General features: G+C 41.2%; 1 protein-coding gene across 1 annotated transcript in view; it reads right to left on the bottom strand.

The window, feature by feature from the left end:
• The window catches only part of SIMC1 (SUMO interacting motifs containing 1), a 46961-nt gene extending 38187 nt beyond the window's left edge, over window positions 1-8774 (bottom strand). The window contains exon 1 of the mRNA XM_033096894.1: window positions 8523-8774. Coding sequence (XP_032952785.1) covers window positions 8523-8651 — 129 coding nt within the window. The 5' untranslated portion in view covers window positions 8652-8774. The remainder of the gene's footprint in view (window positions 1-8522) is intronic.
• Between the last annotated feature and the right edge of the window lie 9408 nt (window positions 8775-18182).

Here is an 18182-nt window from a genome sequence, read left to right as displayed (position 1 = left end):
TAAAAGTTATCTCCAAATTACATGTAACAAATGTTACATGGGAATGCTGAAAACATTCCCTTTAAAGTTGGGAGCACAACAAAGATGGCTGCTACTGCTTATTCTATCCAAAGTTGTACCAGCATTGTACATGCAGAGCAGGAGAAATAAGAAAAAGATATAAAAAGCATAAAGATTAGAAAAAATAAAACTGATTAATTTTATAAATATTGGGGGGGGGGGAAGAAAGACAATCGAGAATAACAGACAACATGATTCTGTAATATTGCAATATGATAAATATATATTTGGTCTTTGTCCCGGCTTCCTGGCACAGAATTCCTAAAACCCATGTAATTTCCTGATAGGATAAGAGGCACATCTTTTGTTACTGACAAGACTGATGGCTGAAAGCCCCTCAATAGCTTCAGGATGGAGGCCAGTTGCCAGGGGAACCAACCATGGTACAGAGTTAAAATTTTCAGCCCCATTCCCTCAGCCTCTGGGGAGGGTAGCAGAGCTGGAGTTCGGGTTAATCACCAAAGGCTACTGATTTAATCGATTACACCTGTGTCATGGAGCCTTCATCAAAATCCTAAACAATGGGGTTTGGAGAGCTTCCATGTTGGTGAATGCATCCATGTGTCAGGAGGGTGGTGCACACCAAATTCCACGGGAACAGAAGCTCCTGCACTCAGGACCCTTCTGGACCTTGCTCTATGTGCCCCTTCATCCGGTGGTTCATTTGCATCCTTTATAATAAACTGGCAATACTAAAGTGCTTCCCTGAGTTCTGTGAACCATTATAGCAAATTATTGAACCGTAGGAGGGGGTTGTGGGAACCCCTGATTTGTAGCCAAGTTGGACAGAAGTGTGGGTAACTTGGGGACCCACGACCTGAGATTGGTGCCCGAAGAGGGGGGACAGTCTTATAGAACTCAGTCCTTTCCCTGTGGGTTCTGTGCTACCTCCAGGTAGTGTCAGAATTGAATTAAATTGTCATACACCCAGTTGGTGTCCAGAGAGTTGGAGAATTAGTTGGTGTGGGTAAAATTCCCTACACATTTGGTAGTGTCAGGAGTGTGAGTAGAGAAACAGTGTTTTCTTTTAACTTCCATTCATATACAGTTCCAAAATAGGCAAAAGTAAACTATGTTATTTAGACACACACACACACACACACACACACACACAGTAAAACTATAGAGAGAAGCAAGTGATTACCATGGAAATCAGGAAGTAGTTGGAAGACGGGAGGGTAGCAGGGTATGCCAGTAGAATATATATTGAACCAAGAAACATATTGAAGACTGGCAATATGCTTACTGTATTGGCATAGAATTAACTTCTGGTCGTTTGCAGAATGTGAAAGCATTCACGAGACTCTACAAGAGTAAGAAAAGATTTATTGAAAGTCAAAAAGAGACAGTTCTGTTTGGAATAGGCAAAACTCCTTTTGCCACGGCAGAGTCTGATGGAGACAGCTGCCCTGATGAGGAGTGCTGGGATTTATTATTTTTCCATCCAGGATGGAGGGTGCTTGTCAGCTTGCAAGGGGGCTGCCATTATAATTGTCTTCTCCTGGGAACTGTCCTGTTCCCATCTATGATGGATGTCAGCTTGCAGGGGTTTGCTGTTGGGATTGGGAATTGTTCTATTCCTGCCTATGATGGATGTGAGGTGCCTGTCAGCCTGCAGGCGCAGCGCTAGCCGGGGATTCACAGCCAAGCGGTTAATGTTTAGCTCCTTGCTTTTAGCCCACAAGCTCCCTCCTGTGAACTCCTGGCCGGTCCCATCCTGCCAGCTCACAAGCCCACTCTGGTTAACTTTACTTGTCTCATCAGTTACATGGGCTTTAACTTAATTCCTTCTACTATATGTATGCTTTATACATTTTCCTCTGTGTGTGTGTATGCACACGCACATATGTGTGATAGCTCTCAATAAATGTCTTTTAGTAAAAGCAAAAGTCTCTGGAATAAACTTACTGGAAAATTTCAAGACCTACATGAAGAAAATTTTAAAAGCGGTATTGTAGCATGGTCAACTCTTCCTACATTAATCTCTTCATTTAGAATGTTGATGATTTTTAGAAAATGTGACAAAATGACACTAAAGTTCATTTGTTTGAAACTTTGATTAAAAACTAAAAACTTTGTTAATGAGCTAGATAGGAGGAATCTTTTCACAATGTATGTATATATGTATATATATATGTGTGTGTGTATATATATATATATGTATATATATATATATATATCAAATCACCACAATGTACATGTACAGTTTAGATATCTTACAATTTTATTTGTCAATTATACCTCAATAAAGCTGAAATTAAAAATAACTGACTGAAAAAAATGTGACAAAAACCAGAAAAACTGGAAAATAATGAGATGGAGAGTAATGCTATCCTAATTTTCATTGTATGCCAATCTCTAATATTTGAATTTTTTAGACTGGTACATGTATTTTTTTTTAATTAATAAATTTCATTTAGAGCAGTTTTAAGTTTGCAGTAAAACTGAACAGAAACTACAGAGTGTTTTCATATACTCCCTTTCCCTCAGATCAGCATCCAACACCACTGTGGTATATTTGTTATCATTGATAGACCTAGACTGACACATCATTACCCAAAGTCCAAAGTTTGCAGTAGGGTTCACTCTTGGTGGTGGACATTCTATGGTTTGGACAAAAGTATAATGACTTGTACCTCCCATTATAGCATCATACAGAGTAGTTGCACTGCCTGAAACATCCTCTGTGCTTCATCTTTTATGTTCTCCCTCCACGCTAAGCTCTGGCAACCAGTGACATTTTTACTGTCTCCATAGATTTTACTTTTCCAGAATGTCATATAGTTGGAATTTTACAGTGTGTAGCCTTTTCAGATTGGCTTATTTCACTTTGTAATATTCATTTAACTTTCCTTCATGTCTTTATGGCTTGATAGTTCATTTCCTTTGAGCTCTGAATATTCCATTGTCTGCATGTTCCACAGTTTACTTGTCCATTCACCTACTGAAGGATATCTCAGTTGCTTCCAAGTTTGCGCGATTATGAATAGAGCTGCCATAAACATCTGTGTGCAGGTGTGGGCATGTTTCCAGTTCATTTGAGTCAATACTAAGGAGCACAATTGTTAGATTGTATGGTACGCATATGTTAAGTTTTGTAAGAAAGTGCCAAACTGTCTTCCAGAGTGGCTGCACCATTTTGTATTCCCACCAGCAATGACTAAGAGTTCCCGTTGCTCCATATCCTCCCAGCATTTGGTGTTGTCAGTATTTTGGATTTTGGCTATTCTAAAATCCAAAAGTAGTAGTATCTCATTATTGTTTTAATTTGCAATTATCTAATGACATATGATGTTGAACATCTTTTCATATGATTACTTACCATCTGTATACCCTATTTGGTGAGGTGTCTGTTTAGGCCTTTTGTCCATTTTTTAATTAGGTTGTTCATTTTCTTACTGTTGAGTTTTAAGAGTTCTTTGCATATTTTTAATAATTGTCCTTTATCAGATGTATCTTTTGCAAATATTTTCTCTCAGTCTGTGGCTTGTCTTCTCATTCTCTTGACATTGTCTTTGGCAGAGCAGAAGTTTTTAATTTTAATGAAGTCCAGTTTATCAGCTCTTTCTTTCATAGATCATGTCTTTGGTCTTGTGTCTAAAAAGTCATCGCCATAGCTAAGGTCATCTAGGTATTCTCCTATGTTATCTCCTAGGGGTTGTATAGTTTCACATGCTACATTTAAATCTATGATCCTTTTTGAGTTAATTTTTGTTAAGGGTGTAAGGTCTGTGTCTAGATTCATTTCTTTGCATGTTAATGCTCCATTTGTTCCAGCACCATTTGTTGAAAAGATTATCTTTGCTCTTTTGTATTACTTTTGCTTCTTTGTCAAAGATCAGTCGACTACATTAATGTGGGTCTATTTCTGGGCTTTCTGTTTTGTTGCACTGATTTATTTGTCTATTCTTTCACCAATACCACAGTCAATTACTGTAATCTGTAGTAAGTATTGAAGTCAGGTAGTGGCAGTCCTTTAACGTTGTTCTTTTTCTTCAGTATTGAGTTGGCTATTTCTGTCTTTTGCCTCTCCATATACACTTTAATCAGTTTATTGCTGTCCACAAAATAACATGCTAGGATTTTGATTGAGATTGCACTGAATCTATAGATCAAGTTAGTAAGAACTGACACCTTGACAACATCGAGTCTTCCTATCCATGAACATGGAGTATCTCTCCATTAATTTACTTATTTGATCTCATGATTTGTAGTTTTCCTCATACAGATCTTGTACCTATGTTGTAAGACTTTACACCTAAGTATTTCATTTTTTTAAGGTTCTAATATAAATGGTAATCTGTTTTTTATTTCAAATTCCAGTTGTTCACTGCCGGTATATAGGAAAGTAACTGCTTTTTATAAATTATCCTTGCATCCTACAATCTTGCCGTTATCATTTATTAGTTCCCTGAGTTTATTTTATCAATTCTTTTGGATTTTTTTTTTCTACATAGCATTAGCTAGGCTTTCCAGTACAATGTTGAAAAAATGGTGAGATGGGATATCCTTGACTATTCCTGATCTTAGTGGGAAAGTTTCAAGTTTCTTAGCATTAAGTATGATATTAGCTATAGTTTTTTTTGTAGATGATCTTAATCAAGTTGAGTAAGTTCCCCCTCTGTTCCTAGTTTGCTGAGAGCTGTTTTCGTTGTTTGAACCATGAATGGAGATTGGATTTTATCAAACGCTTTTTCTGCATCTATTGATATGATCATGTAATTTTTCTTTTGTAGCCTGTTGATATCATGGATTACATTAATTGATTTTCAAATGTTGAACCAGCCTTGCATACTTGGGATAAATTCCACTTGGTTGTGGTGTATAATTCTGTATGCATTATTGGATTCAATTTGCTAATAGTTTGTTGAGGATTTTTGCGTCTATGTTCAATGAGAGCTATTGGTCTGTAGTTATCTTGTAATGTCTTTGGTTCATTTTAGGGTATCATGGTAACGCTGGCTTCACAGAATGAATTAGGAAGTATTCAGTCTGCTTCTATCTTCTGTAGAGAATTGGCATAATTTCTTCCTTAAATGTTTAGTAGAACACACCAGTGAACCCATCTGGGCCTGCGCTTTCTGATTTTGAAGGTTATTAATTATTGATTAAATTTATTTAATAGATATAGATCTATTCAGATTGTCTATTCATAGAACTTTTATAACAAAACACTTAAAATTTAAAAAGTGTTGGTTCTTCCCTAATTACTCTATAAATCGAACAAATTCCAAACAAAATTCCAATTGATCCCATAAAGAATGACATTATATCCTCAACAGCGGTAGATATTAAAATTATAAACAGATATTATTCTTTAACTCCAAAATTCCACTGTAAGAAACTTGTCATACAAACATATTTTTATGACCATGAAAGAGAGTTCATCACATCATAGTCTGAAATACAAAAGAAAAATTAAATTCAGTAAGCGACTTGTTAAATAAATTGTGACTTTTAAAAAATATTGGATAAGATGTATCTGATAAAACATTTATTGATGGAATACTCACTATGTGCCAGGAACCACGTTATGCACTGGGAATACGATTGTTAGTCAAATGGACAATAGTTTGAATGAGATACTAATATTTTTTTAAATGTTGAAAATATATGAAGTGGTTAAAAAAGTAAGACTCAATTGGGAAAAAAATTAGACATTAATGTATTTTTGTGTATACACACAGAAAACTTCTGGAACAATACACAAAAACTGTTAGTTATCCCTGGAGAGTGGGAATGGACATGGGTGAGTTCTTACTGATTGCCTGAATTATTTCCTCTGTTTGTTTGTTTGTTTGTTTGTTTATTTATTTCAAGATTTTATTGGGGAAGGGGAACAGGACTTTATTGGGGAACAGTGTGTACTTCCAGGACTTTTTTCCAAGTCAAATTGTTGTCCTTTCAATCTTAGTTGTGGAGGGCACAGCTCAGCTCCAGGTCCAGTTGCCGTTGTTAGTTGCAGGACACGCAGCCCACCATCCCTTGCGGGAGTTGAGGAATCGGACAGGCAACCTTGTGGTTGAGAGCCCACTGGCCCCTGTGGGAATCGAACCGGCAGCCTTCGGTGTTAGGAGCACAGAGTTCCAACCGCCTGAGCCCCTGGGCCGACCCCTATTTCCTCTGTTTATAATTTAAAAATATTTTTTATAATTTAAAATGGGGTAATTTTATTTTTCAAATGATATGATTGTGTACCTAAAAAAAAGCCAGAGAGCCTATTGGAGGATACAGGGTTTCCTTCTGGAGTGAAGAAAATGTTCTAAAATTAGGTAGTGGTGATGGCTGTACAAGTCAGGGAATTCTATGGGTGAATTTTATGTACGGTATGAAATTACATCTCCATATAGGCAAGTCTCTCAACGCCCCTGAACTTTTACATGGTTATCCTATCACCCTATCTAATTTGCAAGAAAGATAAAAGGAGAAAAGCTTGGATTTTTTTTTAGAAAAGAGTAAGAATATCTGGGGAAACAAGATTTAAATTGGGTACTACTCTCTACAACTTGCCCTCATTTCTCTTCCACTCAGAAGGCTCAAGATCAAAATGCTTTGGGTGGGTGGTCATGAGGCGGGAGCAGTTTGAGAGTGCACCCACTTACAGTGAAGGGCCACCACAGACACACAGACTGGGCTAAGGATGACATCTGTGCTCTTGAAGAAGGAAGCTGGACTAGGTAGGATAAGGGGAAAGGGACAAGAGCTGGCACAGAAGGAAGCAGGCAGGGAGGAGCATGTTCAAGGGGGGCTGAAAGAAGGGGCAGCGGGAAACAGGAGGAGCCAGGAGCAAAGGCAGCTGTGAGTTCTTCTGCGGTCTTTTTTCCTTCCACCTTTTCCCTCTCTGTACTCTTTGATGAACTGTCACTATTAGGCCTTTGATGCTTTCTACTTCGGTGATTACCAAGTCTCTCCCCGTCCTGACTTTTCTCTGGAGATCAGTGTCTCTGGGCGGGCCACACCCATGTATGTACATTTCCCATTAGCACTTTAAATCCAGTAGGTCCAGGCTGAACTCAGCATCTCCTTCACTCCAAGTCTGCGACTACTCTTGTACCCGCTTTCACTTATCCAACATCCACCAGAACTGCTCTCTCTCCCCCATTCATTCCTTCAATCATTCTTTCGCCCAACAAATATTTGTTGTGGACCTACTATGTCTTACAACACTGTCACAGCACTAGGTACATCCATTCACTTACCAGCTGAATCACTTTTACCTTGAAAATCTTTTCTATCTCATCTAAATTCTTTACTGAGATTTATTGACAACCTCTCTTGCTTGAACCCTGGCAACAAAGCACTATATGTTAATTTCTTTTGCATGCCATTCATTCTGTAGTGGCCACTATACCTGGGGCACAGAAGGGGCTCACCGTGGAGGCTTAGGGACCAAACTGTCTGGGAAGGGGATTGGAGGAGCAGAAGTTAGATTTGTCTTGAAGGAATATTTGCATATGAAGAAAGGCGTTTTCCTTTAACGGTATGTTACAGTTCTATAAAGTAAGCACGGTCATTCCTCTATTTCTGGGGTACGGCTTTGGGAGGCTGGGAAGGGTACCGGAAGTCTGATATTGAAAGTCTTCTGATAGAAAGCCTGTACATCTCCCACCCCTTGAGAACTCAATAGCCACTTGTTGAATATATCACCTTCTATGAGAGGGACCACGGATGTTGTGTTCTCCATGGTATCCCCAGCCTCTGAAACATCTGGCCCATTGTAGTGGCCCAATAAATATCTGTGGAGGATTCTAGAAAGGCAGAGACCATAGATGTTTTATTTACCATCTTAGCAAGGACAAAGACCTGGAGCCCAAGGGAAAAAGAACTAGTGCAAGATGTTTCCCTTCCTTTAGAGCTTGGTAAATGTTTGCTAAGCGATATAAATCACCCTCCTGAACAACTCCAAAATCGGGCCCCTCGCTCGGCCGCCAGGCCCTGGAGCAGGGCCACCATCTGGCCCAGGCCCGCAATTCCCTCCCTTCCTCCCAGCCCGGGCTCCTGTTACCTCCCTGCACACATCTGTACCCACCACAAGCCAAACAATTACACGCTCCCGCGTCTCGGCCTCGAAGTCGGGGGCTCCCCCCAAGCCCCTCTGTCCCCTTGCACCCCTAGGCCCGGGGAAGCCCCCGGCCCGGCCTGATCCCGCCGCCTGCTGTGGGCTCTGGAGGTCCCCACCCCCGGCGCGCCTGGACTTCGCCCATGTGCTCCGCTGCGGCTCTCCAGCCTCGGCCCACTCGGGCTTGAGCGCGGAGCCAGAGGCCTGGCCGCCCCCGCCGGGGCCCGCCGCGCTCTACCCGGCCCGAGTGGCCCGAAAGGCGGCAAGGCGGGAAGCGGCTGTTGCTGTGAGACGCCACGGGCAGGCGGTGGGGGCGCCGGGGACAGTGGCCCGGGCCGAGGGTCGCAAAGCTGCGCGGCCCGAGCGGAGGCGGCGCTGCGGCTGCAGCGGCTCGCTCACTCACCACGGTCCGGCGGGACAGCGCACCGGAGGTCCGGGACAGGGCCCGGCGGAGCCGCCGCGCCCGGCCCGAGCGGGTCCCCTCGGAGCTCTCGGAGCCGCTGTCGTCCGAGATCACGATAAAATCATCCATGGCTGCGGACCCCGCGCAGCCAGCGCGCAGGTGGCCGGCGACCCAGGCGGCAGTGGCAGCGGCGACTCGGTTCCTGTTGCCGAGGCGGCGGCGGTGGCGACAAACCTGGCCATCACCCCGCAGGCCCCGCCCTTCCCGCCCCAGCCCCGCCCCGAGCCCCGCCCCGTGCCCACCCCGAGCCCCGCCCCCAAGGCCGCGGGCCGCGGGCTGCGCACGGAGGTTCAAGGCCGTGGTCACTGAGCTTGGCGGTGGCACTCGTCCTCCCTTTCTGAAGAGAAGAAAAAAGAGAAAACCGAGTTGCAGCTGGTTTGGGCCGCTGTTGGGGGCGGGCGTGCGAGACACTGCAGCTGCGAGGGCTTCCCCAACTGCTTCCGATTGACTCATGTGAAGAGGTGTGACAAGCCACACGGATCGCTGACTGATCCGGAGGGGCTGGCGGGGGGGAGGCCTGGCCTGGGGCTGAGGGGGGAGGGCCCCCGACTGACTGCCGGGGGGTGGGGACAGGGGGGATCCCTGGCCTGGGGCTGAGGCGGGGGCGGGCCTAGCCTCGGCCTGCGCCTGGGGAGAGAGGCCCCACTTCGCTGTGCACGTGTGCAAGTACATCTGTAGGATAAATTCCTCCAAGTGGAATTACTGGGTGAAATGAAATGTTTCTGTTGTTTCGATAATTATGCCAGATTACTCTCCTAAATTGTGCCAACTTGCAGTTTCAGCAACAATCCATGTCACTCCGTGTTGCAAGCGCCTGGAAGTGCAGTTGCCACATTTCAGTCTCTTACTGAAAGTCAAGGGGACATTAACCCCTTGGCAGAGTCCTACATCCCTGCTTGGTACTTGTGACCTGAGTGGGGAACAAAGGCCAGACACACAGGTTCAGATAGAGTGAGTAACACAACTTTATTTGGGAACCAATGCCCCTCCCAGGCCAGTGCTCTGGTAAGCACCACAGGTTATCCGAGATAAAATAGAATTTAATGACAAACCAAGTCCCAGAGTCAATCGAGGTGGAGAAGGTTATTGGTCTGGGAGAGGTGACTGCGCCCATGGTGGGTCTGAGGCGAGCTGGTCTTGCAAAGAAGAACTTCGGAGAGTCCTGGTATCGGGGCTGGCACCTCGCGGAGGGTCTGAGCCGCAGCGCCCAGTCAGACTGCTCACAGCATCGCTCTGGAGTTCTGCCTTCATCCTCTTTTCCTTGGACTTGTTTACTTCTTATGTGATAACCAGAAGTCGTTTTGGTGACACTCAATTTTGTTATGCTCAGTTTCACACATAAACATAAACATGTTTACTTTCACTTTCATCAGTCTCACAACTAATATGAGATGAGATGAGATGAGATGATATGATACCAGGTCTTATATTAATTTTTGCTCCAAAAGATGCGTTAGAGCTGATGGTCCAGCTAGGTCTTATTTTTGGGGAAACACAGTAGTTGTTTTTTTGGTTTTTTTTCTTCAGATTTTTATTGGGGAAGGGGAACAGGACTTTATTGGGGAACAGTGTGTACTTCCAGGACTTTTTCCAAGTCAAGTTGTTGTCCTTTCAGTCTTAGTTGTGGAGGGCGCAGCTCAGCTCCAGGTCCAGTTGCTGTTGCTAGTTGCAGGGGGCGCAGCCCACCATCCCTTGCGGGACTCGAGTTGTTCAACTGGCAGCCTTGTGGTTGAGAGCCCACTGGCCCATGTGGGAATCGAACAGGCAGCCTTCGGAGTTAGAAGCACGGAGCTCCAACTGCCTGAGCCACCGGTCCGGCCCTACGGTAGTTGTTTTGCAAATTTCAATGCAACAACAACTTTGTTTATGTGCTCTATACACTCAGGGATTTAAACTGTGAGATGGAGACTTGTTCAGTTTGGAGCAGGATCAGAAACTGAAAAAAATGCACAGAGTAGCCATGAGGTAGCAGATGCCATAAATGATTAGATGTTATGAATGAGCAAAGTTATAAAGATGGAAAAAGATATACCCGGTAGAGGGAGCAGCAGTAGGTAGTTGACGTAGGACAGGAACATTAAAATCAAAATAGGATCTGTGTTACAATAAATGTGGGGTATTGACGAAATCCTACCTCTCAGGCTCCAGCAACTTAGTAAAATGGATTAACAGATTCAAAGGAAAATGTGTTTATTAGAAAAGGGGTTGGTTCCTAAGGGATGGTTATTAGCCACTGTCTAAGCATTGTCTAGTGCTGTGATCCTCAAACTTTACTGAGTATCAGAATCACCCAGAAGGCTTGTTAAAACAGATTGCTGGGTGCCACCCCAGAGTTTCTGATTTAGTACGCATGAGGTGGGGCCCAAAATTTTGCATTTCTCACAAGTTCCCAGGTGAGGTCCATACTGCTTTTCTGGGGACCACTCATTGAAAACCACTGGTCTGGGGGGCAGGGAGTCTATGGCCAACAGATTTCAGAATGGCTGAAACCATCCTTGCTGTGAAGGGATTCAGGCGTTGTCTTCTCCAAATGCCATTAAACACTGAGTCTATTTGACTCCCTGTGTGCTTCTTTTTAGTCTCCTTAGCTGATTCCTGCTCCTCTCTCCACTCCTTAGGTCTTGATATTCCTCAGAGTCCTGACATAGGCCACCTCCACACACAATCTCAACTATTCCCATGGCCTTCATGATAATTCTTATGCTGATGATTTGTATGATTCTCCTTATCTGAAGTACCTAGAAAAGGAAAATTCATCGAAATAGAAAGTAGAATAGAGGTTATCAGGGTTTGGAGGAAGGCAGAATAGGGAGTTATTTCATGGACAAAGTTTCCATTTGGGATGATGAAGAGTAGTCTGGGAATGGATCGTCATGAAGGTTGTACAAAACTGTGACTATTAGTACCACTGAATTGTACATGTAAAAATGATTATAATGGTACATTTTACCACAACAGAGATATGTGGATGTTTTTCTTTTATTAACAAATTGAAACATTATAGATCAGGTTAAAAGGCCCCTTGACCACCTCCTCCATCCTGACCCCTGTTTCCCTTCTTCAGTGCTTCCGTATTTACTCCTAGAGCTTTTCTATATATTTATCTGTATTCAGAAGTACTGGTCAGAATGACGTATGTTTTTAGCTATATCCAAAAGGTAAGTCTGCTTTCATATAGAAATTTGAAACCATCATTGGCAGTGAAAGTGTTCCAAGCAATTCGGTTTCCTGCCTTATTAATGGGGATTTTGGGGTGGATATACAACTTTGAAAGGTTTTTTTCTTTCATTTTTCTTGTTTTCATTATATGGCAGTGTCGGTGCCTGCAGACCCGCTTTTATTTGTGCCAAAGCTAGCCAGCTCAGGTTTCTCCCTCCACTAGGGAACACAGTCCCTTCTGCTGCATTCCAGGCACAATCTTCCAGTTTCAGGACCCTCCTAGCTGTTCTGGACTGCTTTTGTAGGGGGCCTCTAAGTGTACATAACTTTATTTAGATCATTTTCTTATCCTTTTCCCCTTTTCCCTCCCAGCTTCTAGTTTGCCGAGATATCAAGTAGATGTCAAAATTTTTGTAAAACATTTTTTTTATCCTTTATGTTCAAAGATGATGCATCCTCGGTTTGAGAAAATGAAAGCAATTCAGAGTGGTTACAAAGCAGAGTGTACAACCACATCACACTCTGATAGCCTCTTTCCATTCATCTCTCAGTAGTCAAAACCCGCAGGTACAAATATGTCCATCATTTTATGTAAGTGGCATCATATCATGCTCGTTGTATTGCAACTGGCTTTCTTACATTAAAAACCATGACTTTACAGTTTTCTGTGTCAGTGAATATAGGCCTACATTGTCTATATTATCCATTTTATTGGCTTGTAATAATATTCTTAAAATAGTATGACATTAGCTCTTCTTGTATTATAGAAAAGCACAAAGAAGCAAGCAAAAGAAACATCATGTTTTCCTATCCCTGATTCCTACAATGAACAGTTTGTAAAACTAAAAGAAACATATCTATGAGATTAGAAAATTCATGCTACAAAAAAATTACAAAAAAGATAAGAAATTTAGCTTTCCGAAGGCTAAATACCAAGTACCTAAATACCCAAATAAATAGTTTCTTGTGAATGCTTCAAAACATACAAAATTACTATATACCGTGTATACTTATTTCTTCTTTTGTATCTTTCTCTTTTTTGTTTGTTTTTAACACAAGAAAGATCACACTATACACAGTTATTTACTTTGCTTTTTTTCAGTTGATATATCTTGGGGATTGTTCCATAACTGCAAGATAACTGTATCTTTGTAACTCCTGCATAAAAAAGTTGTTAGTTAGGATGTGCAGCAATTTATTTAATCAGTTCCCCACGATGGATATTTTGTTTCTAGGGTTTTGTTTGTTTGTTGTGTGGTTTTGATTTTACTATTACCAATCATGCTACAAGAATCTTTTTGTTATTAAACTTAACAAATCTTGCTAGCAAATCTCCGCAGAGAAATCCTTAAGCCTCGGGGACTGGGTTAAAGGGTGTACGTGTTTTATGTGTTGATAGAAATTACCAAATTGTCATCTAGAGAGTTAACACCAAACAGCATTCCAACAAAGTGTTGAGAGTGCTTGTTTCCCAAAATTCTACAAGCATTGGTTATCAAACTTTAATTGTTGCCAATCAAAGAAATTGAAATTGGTGTATCTTGTTCTGATTTCCATTTATTACGAACAAAGTTGAGATACTTTTAAAATGCTCTTTGGCCCTTTGTAGTTTTTTTGTTCATACACATTCACTATATTTTCTCCTAGGCTGTTCATCTTTTTCAATAGATGTTACTAGAATTTGTATAACTAACTTATTGAGCAAAGTATTACATTGCTTGGATAATTTATTCAGCTAACTGTAACAATGAACACTTAGGTGTTTACAATATCATACTGCCATTATAGGCATTCTTGTACTTACATTTTTGTACTTTGAACCAAATATCTCTGTAAGTTAGATATCTAGAAATGGAATTGCTGATTTAAAGCTGAATTCTTTGTCACAATTTTCAAAATAGCATTGTGTGCTGGGGCAATGTGGTCTACGTGGGAAAATGTGAGAGAAAAGAAAGAGGAACTAATAATTGCTCCCAAATCAGCTCTAAGTTAGAGTTGAATTCAAGAAAGAGGAACTAACAGTCTAAGTCAGTTGACCGCTCAGGCTCTTCGATGATGTTATTTATCATGTTAGCTGCTTTCATCAATAAGCTGCTTAAAATTCTAAATCTCCTTCTCTATTTGAGTGTCCAGACCTCCTGGGAGCCCGCAAATTCGGTGAGGGAAAAAAAGAAAAAAAATAATTTCGTAATTTTTGAGTGAATAATAGTATTAAAAATAATTATTAAGCACATTCTGAATCGTTTTATGGCTACGCAGTGTTAACGGTGGCTTTACATTTCTGTTTACAATTGTCTGAGTTGGAGCTTACTGTTTGAAGGAACAGTTGGCAGGATGTTTGTGAATGTAAAGTGAATGGAGGGAAGTAGTAGGAGAATTGAATCAGCTTACTTGTGGGACCGGTGGACTCTTGGGGAAGCCGGGTTCAAAGAACCTGTGCACAAAGCAATCCATTCAATTAGAAGAACGTGGGAAAAGATTTGGGGTAGGATGCATTGCATAAATCCTGTCTTTGTACATAACAGCTTGTTCATTAGCAGTCAGTGTAGCAGAAAATAGAGTGAAGAAGTTTACATTTCTGATTCAGGCCAAATTGCATTCATGACTGCAATGCCAACTTCAGCTTTACAGGTGACATCGGGTGACACTGCACTAAACTAGGCATTCCAGGATTGCTTGGAAGCAGTTTTGACCAAGTATGAGGTCAGCCTTGAGTCAGTAAATAACCTGGGTTATTAATCCCATTGTGCACAACAGAATTATCTGAACAGACATGTTCTGCATTAGTGTTACTGATAGACAGAGTGAAATTGACAAAAATTGGTTTGCTTGATTTATTCTAATACACATTTGATTATTATGAATGTACACACACACACACACACACACACACTCACACACTCACACACGAAGTTAATCTATTTTTCTTTTTTTCCAGTGTTACTTTCTTGTGAAAAAAGTCCAAGATAAAATCTACCACTTAAATCAAGTTGTACTTTATCCCTGTTACTACTACATGCATATTCAGTTTTATATATTTGAGGTGATACTATGGCTAGAAACTTTTTAAAATTATAGTTAACATACAATATGATACTAGTGTCAAGAGTTTTGATTTTTACGTTTCATTTAACATATACCATAAATATTTTCCCATTTTGCTACTCTGTTTTAATTCTTATTTCCCCTTGCCTTCTGCTCTCCCCCTTGAGCACTATCATGTAACCACTGTCATTTGCGGAGCTATGTAAACCCACACATTTTCCTCCGTAACCATGTAAACATTTACAAAGATACACGGATGTGTATGCATTCATACAGAGGGTACCAAAAAAATGTATGCACATTTCAAGAAAGGAAAAAACTGTATTAATTGTAATCTCAACATATACCGATAACAAAAGATGCATACAAGTCATGTTTGACTTCTGCAATTATAAGAGGTGCTCAGAGTGGTTACCATCAGCCTTCAGACACTTCTGATTATGGCAAAATAGTGCTTGTGAGACCAGAGGCCAAACAAGGCCGGGGCTCTGCTGCCTACACCGCTCAGCCAATGGAGCCACACAGGAGTTGGGTCATAGAATAAGCATTTATTATCAGAGCACCTGTGGACTGAGAAGGCCGCGGGTTAACACCTCCAAACACTGCCTTCACATTCTCACACCAGCCTGAGATATTTAAGGGAAAATCTGGGCATTCCTCCAGAGGCCACGTGATGTGCCAGAGGTCTGCATGGAGTCTTCCCTCAGGTGATGTGGCTCTCCAATGTGGTCACCAAGCCAGGAGCGATGATGACAGTACCCTGGAAAGAATGCTAAGCCACAGAGATTGTGATCAGTAAGCAAGGGAAATTGTGATCATAAGCTAGCACAAATTTCAGGGTAATTATCTAAAGCAGGGAACGGGGCAGGGAACATTTCAAGCTCAAACCACAAGGAGGGGTATTTTCAATTGTTAAGCTCTAGGGCAAGGAGAGGCGAGGTCTCTTTTGTGGGGGTCCCAAGCGTAGATAACATCTTTTAAAATGTGTATACATTTTTTTGGCATGCCTGGTATAAATAAATACATATATAAAATTTATATGAAAGATTGTGAATTTGGCATGTGTTTTTACAAAGGTGCGATCATAGACTACATATATTCCTCAGTTACTATATACTTTCTTGCTTAGTTCATCAGGGCAACCCACCAGGTTTGTAACTACAGATACAACTTGATTTTTTAATAGCAACAGAGTTATCCGTAATATTGATATACACATTTATTCACTCTTCCTCCACTGATGGACATTCAAGTTGTTTTCAAGATTTTTGTCATTAGAAACAATGCCATCGTACAGATTCTCATAGATTCATCCTTAGATTATCAGGACTAGGGTCACTATATCAAGGGATATGTATGTTTTTTGTTTTTAATGTATAAGGCCACGTTACTTATTTTAAAAAGCTGTGTGTGGACCTCATTTGGATCTTGATTCAAACAAACTATAAAAAGAAGTATGACATTTATAAGACAATTGGAAATTTGAACACTGACTAGATATTTCATTACATTAAGGAATTTTTGTTATTTTTAAGATGTGATAATGGTAGAGATACATACTGAAATATTTATGAAAGAAATAATTTGCTTCAGAGAACTTTCTTGGAATAATCCAGCACAATCCAAATCCTGTGAGAAGCTTCCCCTTTGAGTCCTCTTGCTGAGGCCTGTACAACTCCTCTGGAGAACTTTCCTTTCTCCCTTACTGCAGCAAGGTGCATAAACCGAACTTTTCAAATACGGATGTGTTCCTGGAGGCCTTTGGTTGGTGGACTTGGAAGCAATCTTTTCAAAGTTTATTGTCCATTTGGATTTCCTCTTCCTTGGGACATTTTCCCAGTTCAGTGGGGCGTTCTGACATTTTCTCTTTTGTCTGAGAGTTGTCCCATTGTTTGCCTACCCCATTCTTCTCTAGGAGCCATATGTACTACTTCTTAGAAGAGGTCAAAGTTAAGGATTCTCGTTCAGGTTGGATCACCCTAGGTTTGATGGCATTAGCAAGAATTTTCAGGATCTTTTCCGCTCACCAGTAAGGCTACTGGGTGGTGAGGTTGAAGGTAGGAACTGAGCTAATTTGGATCTCTCTGTTTGCTCCAGACAAATCTGGTTATTTTCTTGGGCACCTGTCTAGTTTGGCTGATGTTCATGATGTGTGTGAGTGCGTGCGTGCGTGTGTGTGTGTGTGTGTAACATTTATTGCTCATCTCATTAGGTATTAAAGGAGAAAAGTCATCATCTTAACTCAGAAGTCTGATATTTATATTAGATTTTGTTTTATATATTTAGAAGCTCTGATATGAGACAAAATTTCAGTAACTCTTAATCGTTCTTTTATTGATATGAAATATCACTATTTGTCCATTTTAGTGCTTTTCATCTTGAATTCTACTGTTTGTTACATTAATATTGTAACATACATAACACAGTCTTTTGTTTGGTGTGCTGGGAAAATATTTTGATCTTTAAACCCGTGTGTTTTTACTCACTATGTAACCCTTTCTCAATTCAGATGACTAGACTGTGAGTCATTCTTTGCCTTAGAGGAGATCATCGCAATGGAACCAGAATACAAAAGAAGCAAATTCTTGGTTTGTGAATGTCAGAGCTGTAGCTCAGGTGTAAGACATTCTCAGCCAGTTTCTTCACCCTCAGAGGAGAGAAGCATCAAGTCACATTCTGTTTGCCCTGTTCTATTTCCTTAGGTGTTACTTCTCTCTTTTGTAATGTGTGGGGTTTCTCATTTCTGATGTTAGAATTTTCCTCAAACATTTTGTTATTCTTGGGTTGGGTGTTTTCACTTAATTTTTGAAGTTTCCTCGTTAGCCCACATGTGAGTGCTGGATTGGTTTATGGCATTTCATTGCCAGTGATTTCAGGAAAGTGCTTTGCTGCTGGATGGGCGGGGGGTGGTATGTTAGTGTCTAGTCTTCTGGAAATGGGGACAACCACAGTACATGTCATCTACTAGTTTGCTTCTCTGGTTGAATCCTGACTGACACACCACCTATATGTTGAGGCTTTGCCAAGGGTGATTTCTTTAGCACCAATAGCTTCTCCAAAGTCTCCCACCATCAAAGGACTTATATGTCAAATCCCCCTCCTTCCTTATCTACTCTTCCTTCACTGTGGGATGTCTCCCTCACCCCCTGAAAATTCCCTCACACATCCTGTTATTTCTGACATTATTATTTATGACCTGATTCTGCTGTGAGTGATCCTAAAGGTCCTAAGACTGCCATATGTAAAAACATCCTTCAGAGTTGCAGCAAAAATCAGCTCCTGCAACGTGGTAGGCGGGACTATAAAAATGGACTATAATGGGAGGGAAAACTAGACACCAAACAGTCTCCTACCCCAAGAATTTAGTGACTTCATTGGTATTCTGTGGAGTCTAAA

This window comes from Rhinolophus ferrumequinum, chromosome 24, assembly GCF_004115265.2.
Source record: "Rhinolophus ferrumequinum isolate MPI-CBG mRhiFer1 chromosome 24, mRhiFer1_v1.p, whole genome shotgun sequence".
NCBI lineage: Eukaryota > Metazoa > Chordata > Mammalia > Chiroptera > Rhinolophidae > Rhinolophus > Rhinolophus ferrumequinum.
The sequence above is the reverse complement of the archived record's forward strand: the minus strand, read 5'-3'. Positions and strand labels throughout refer to the sequence as shown.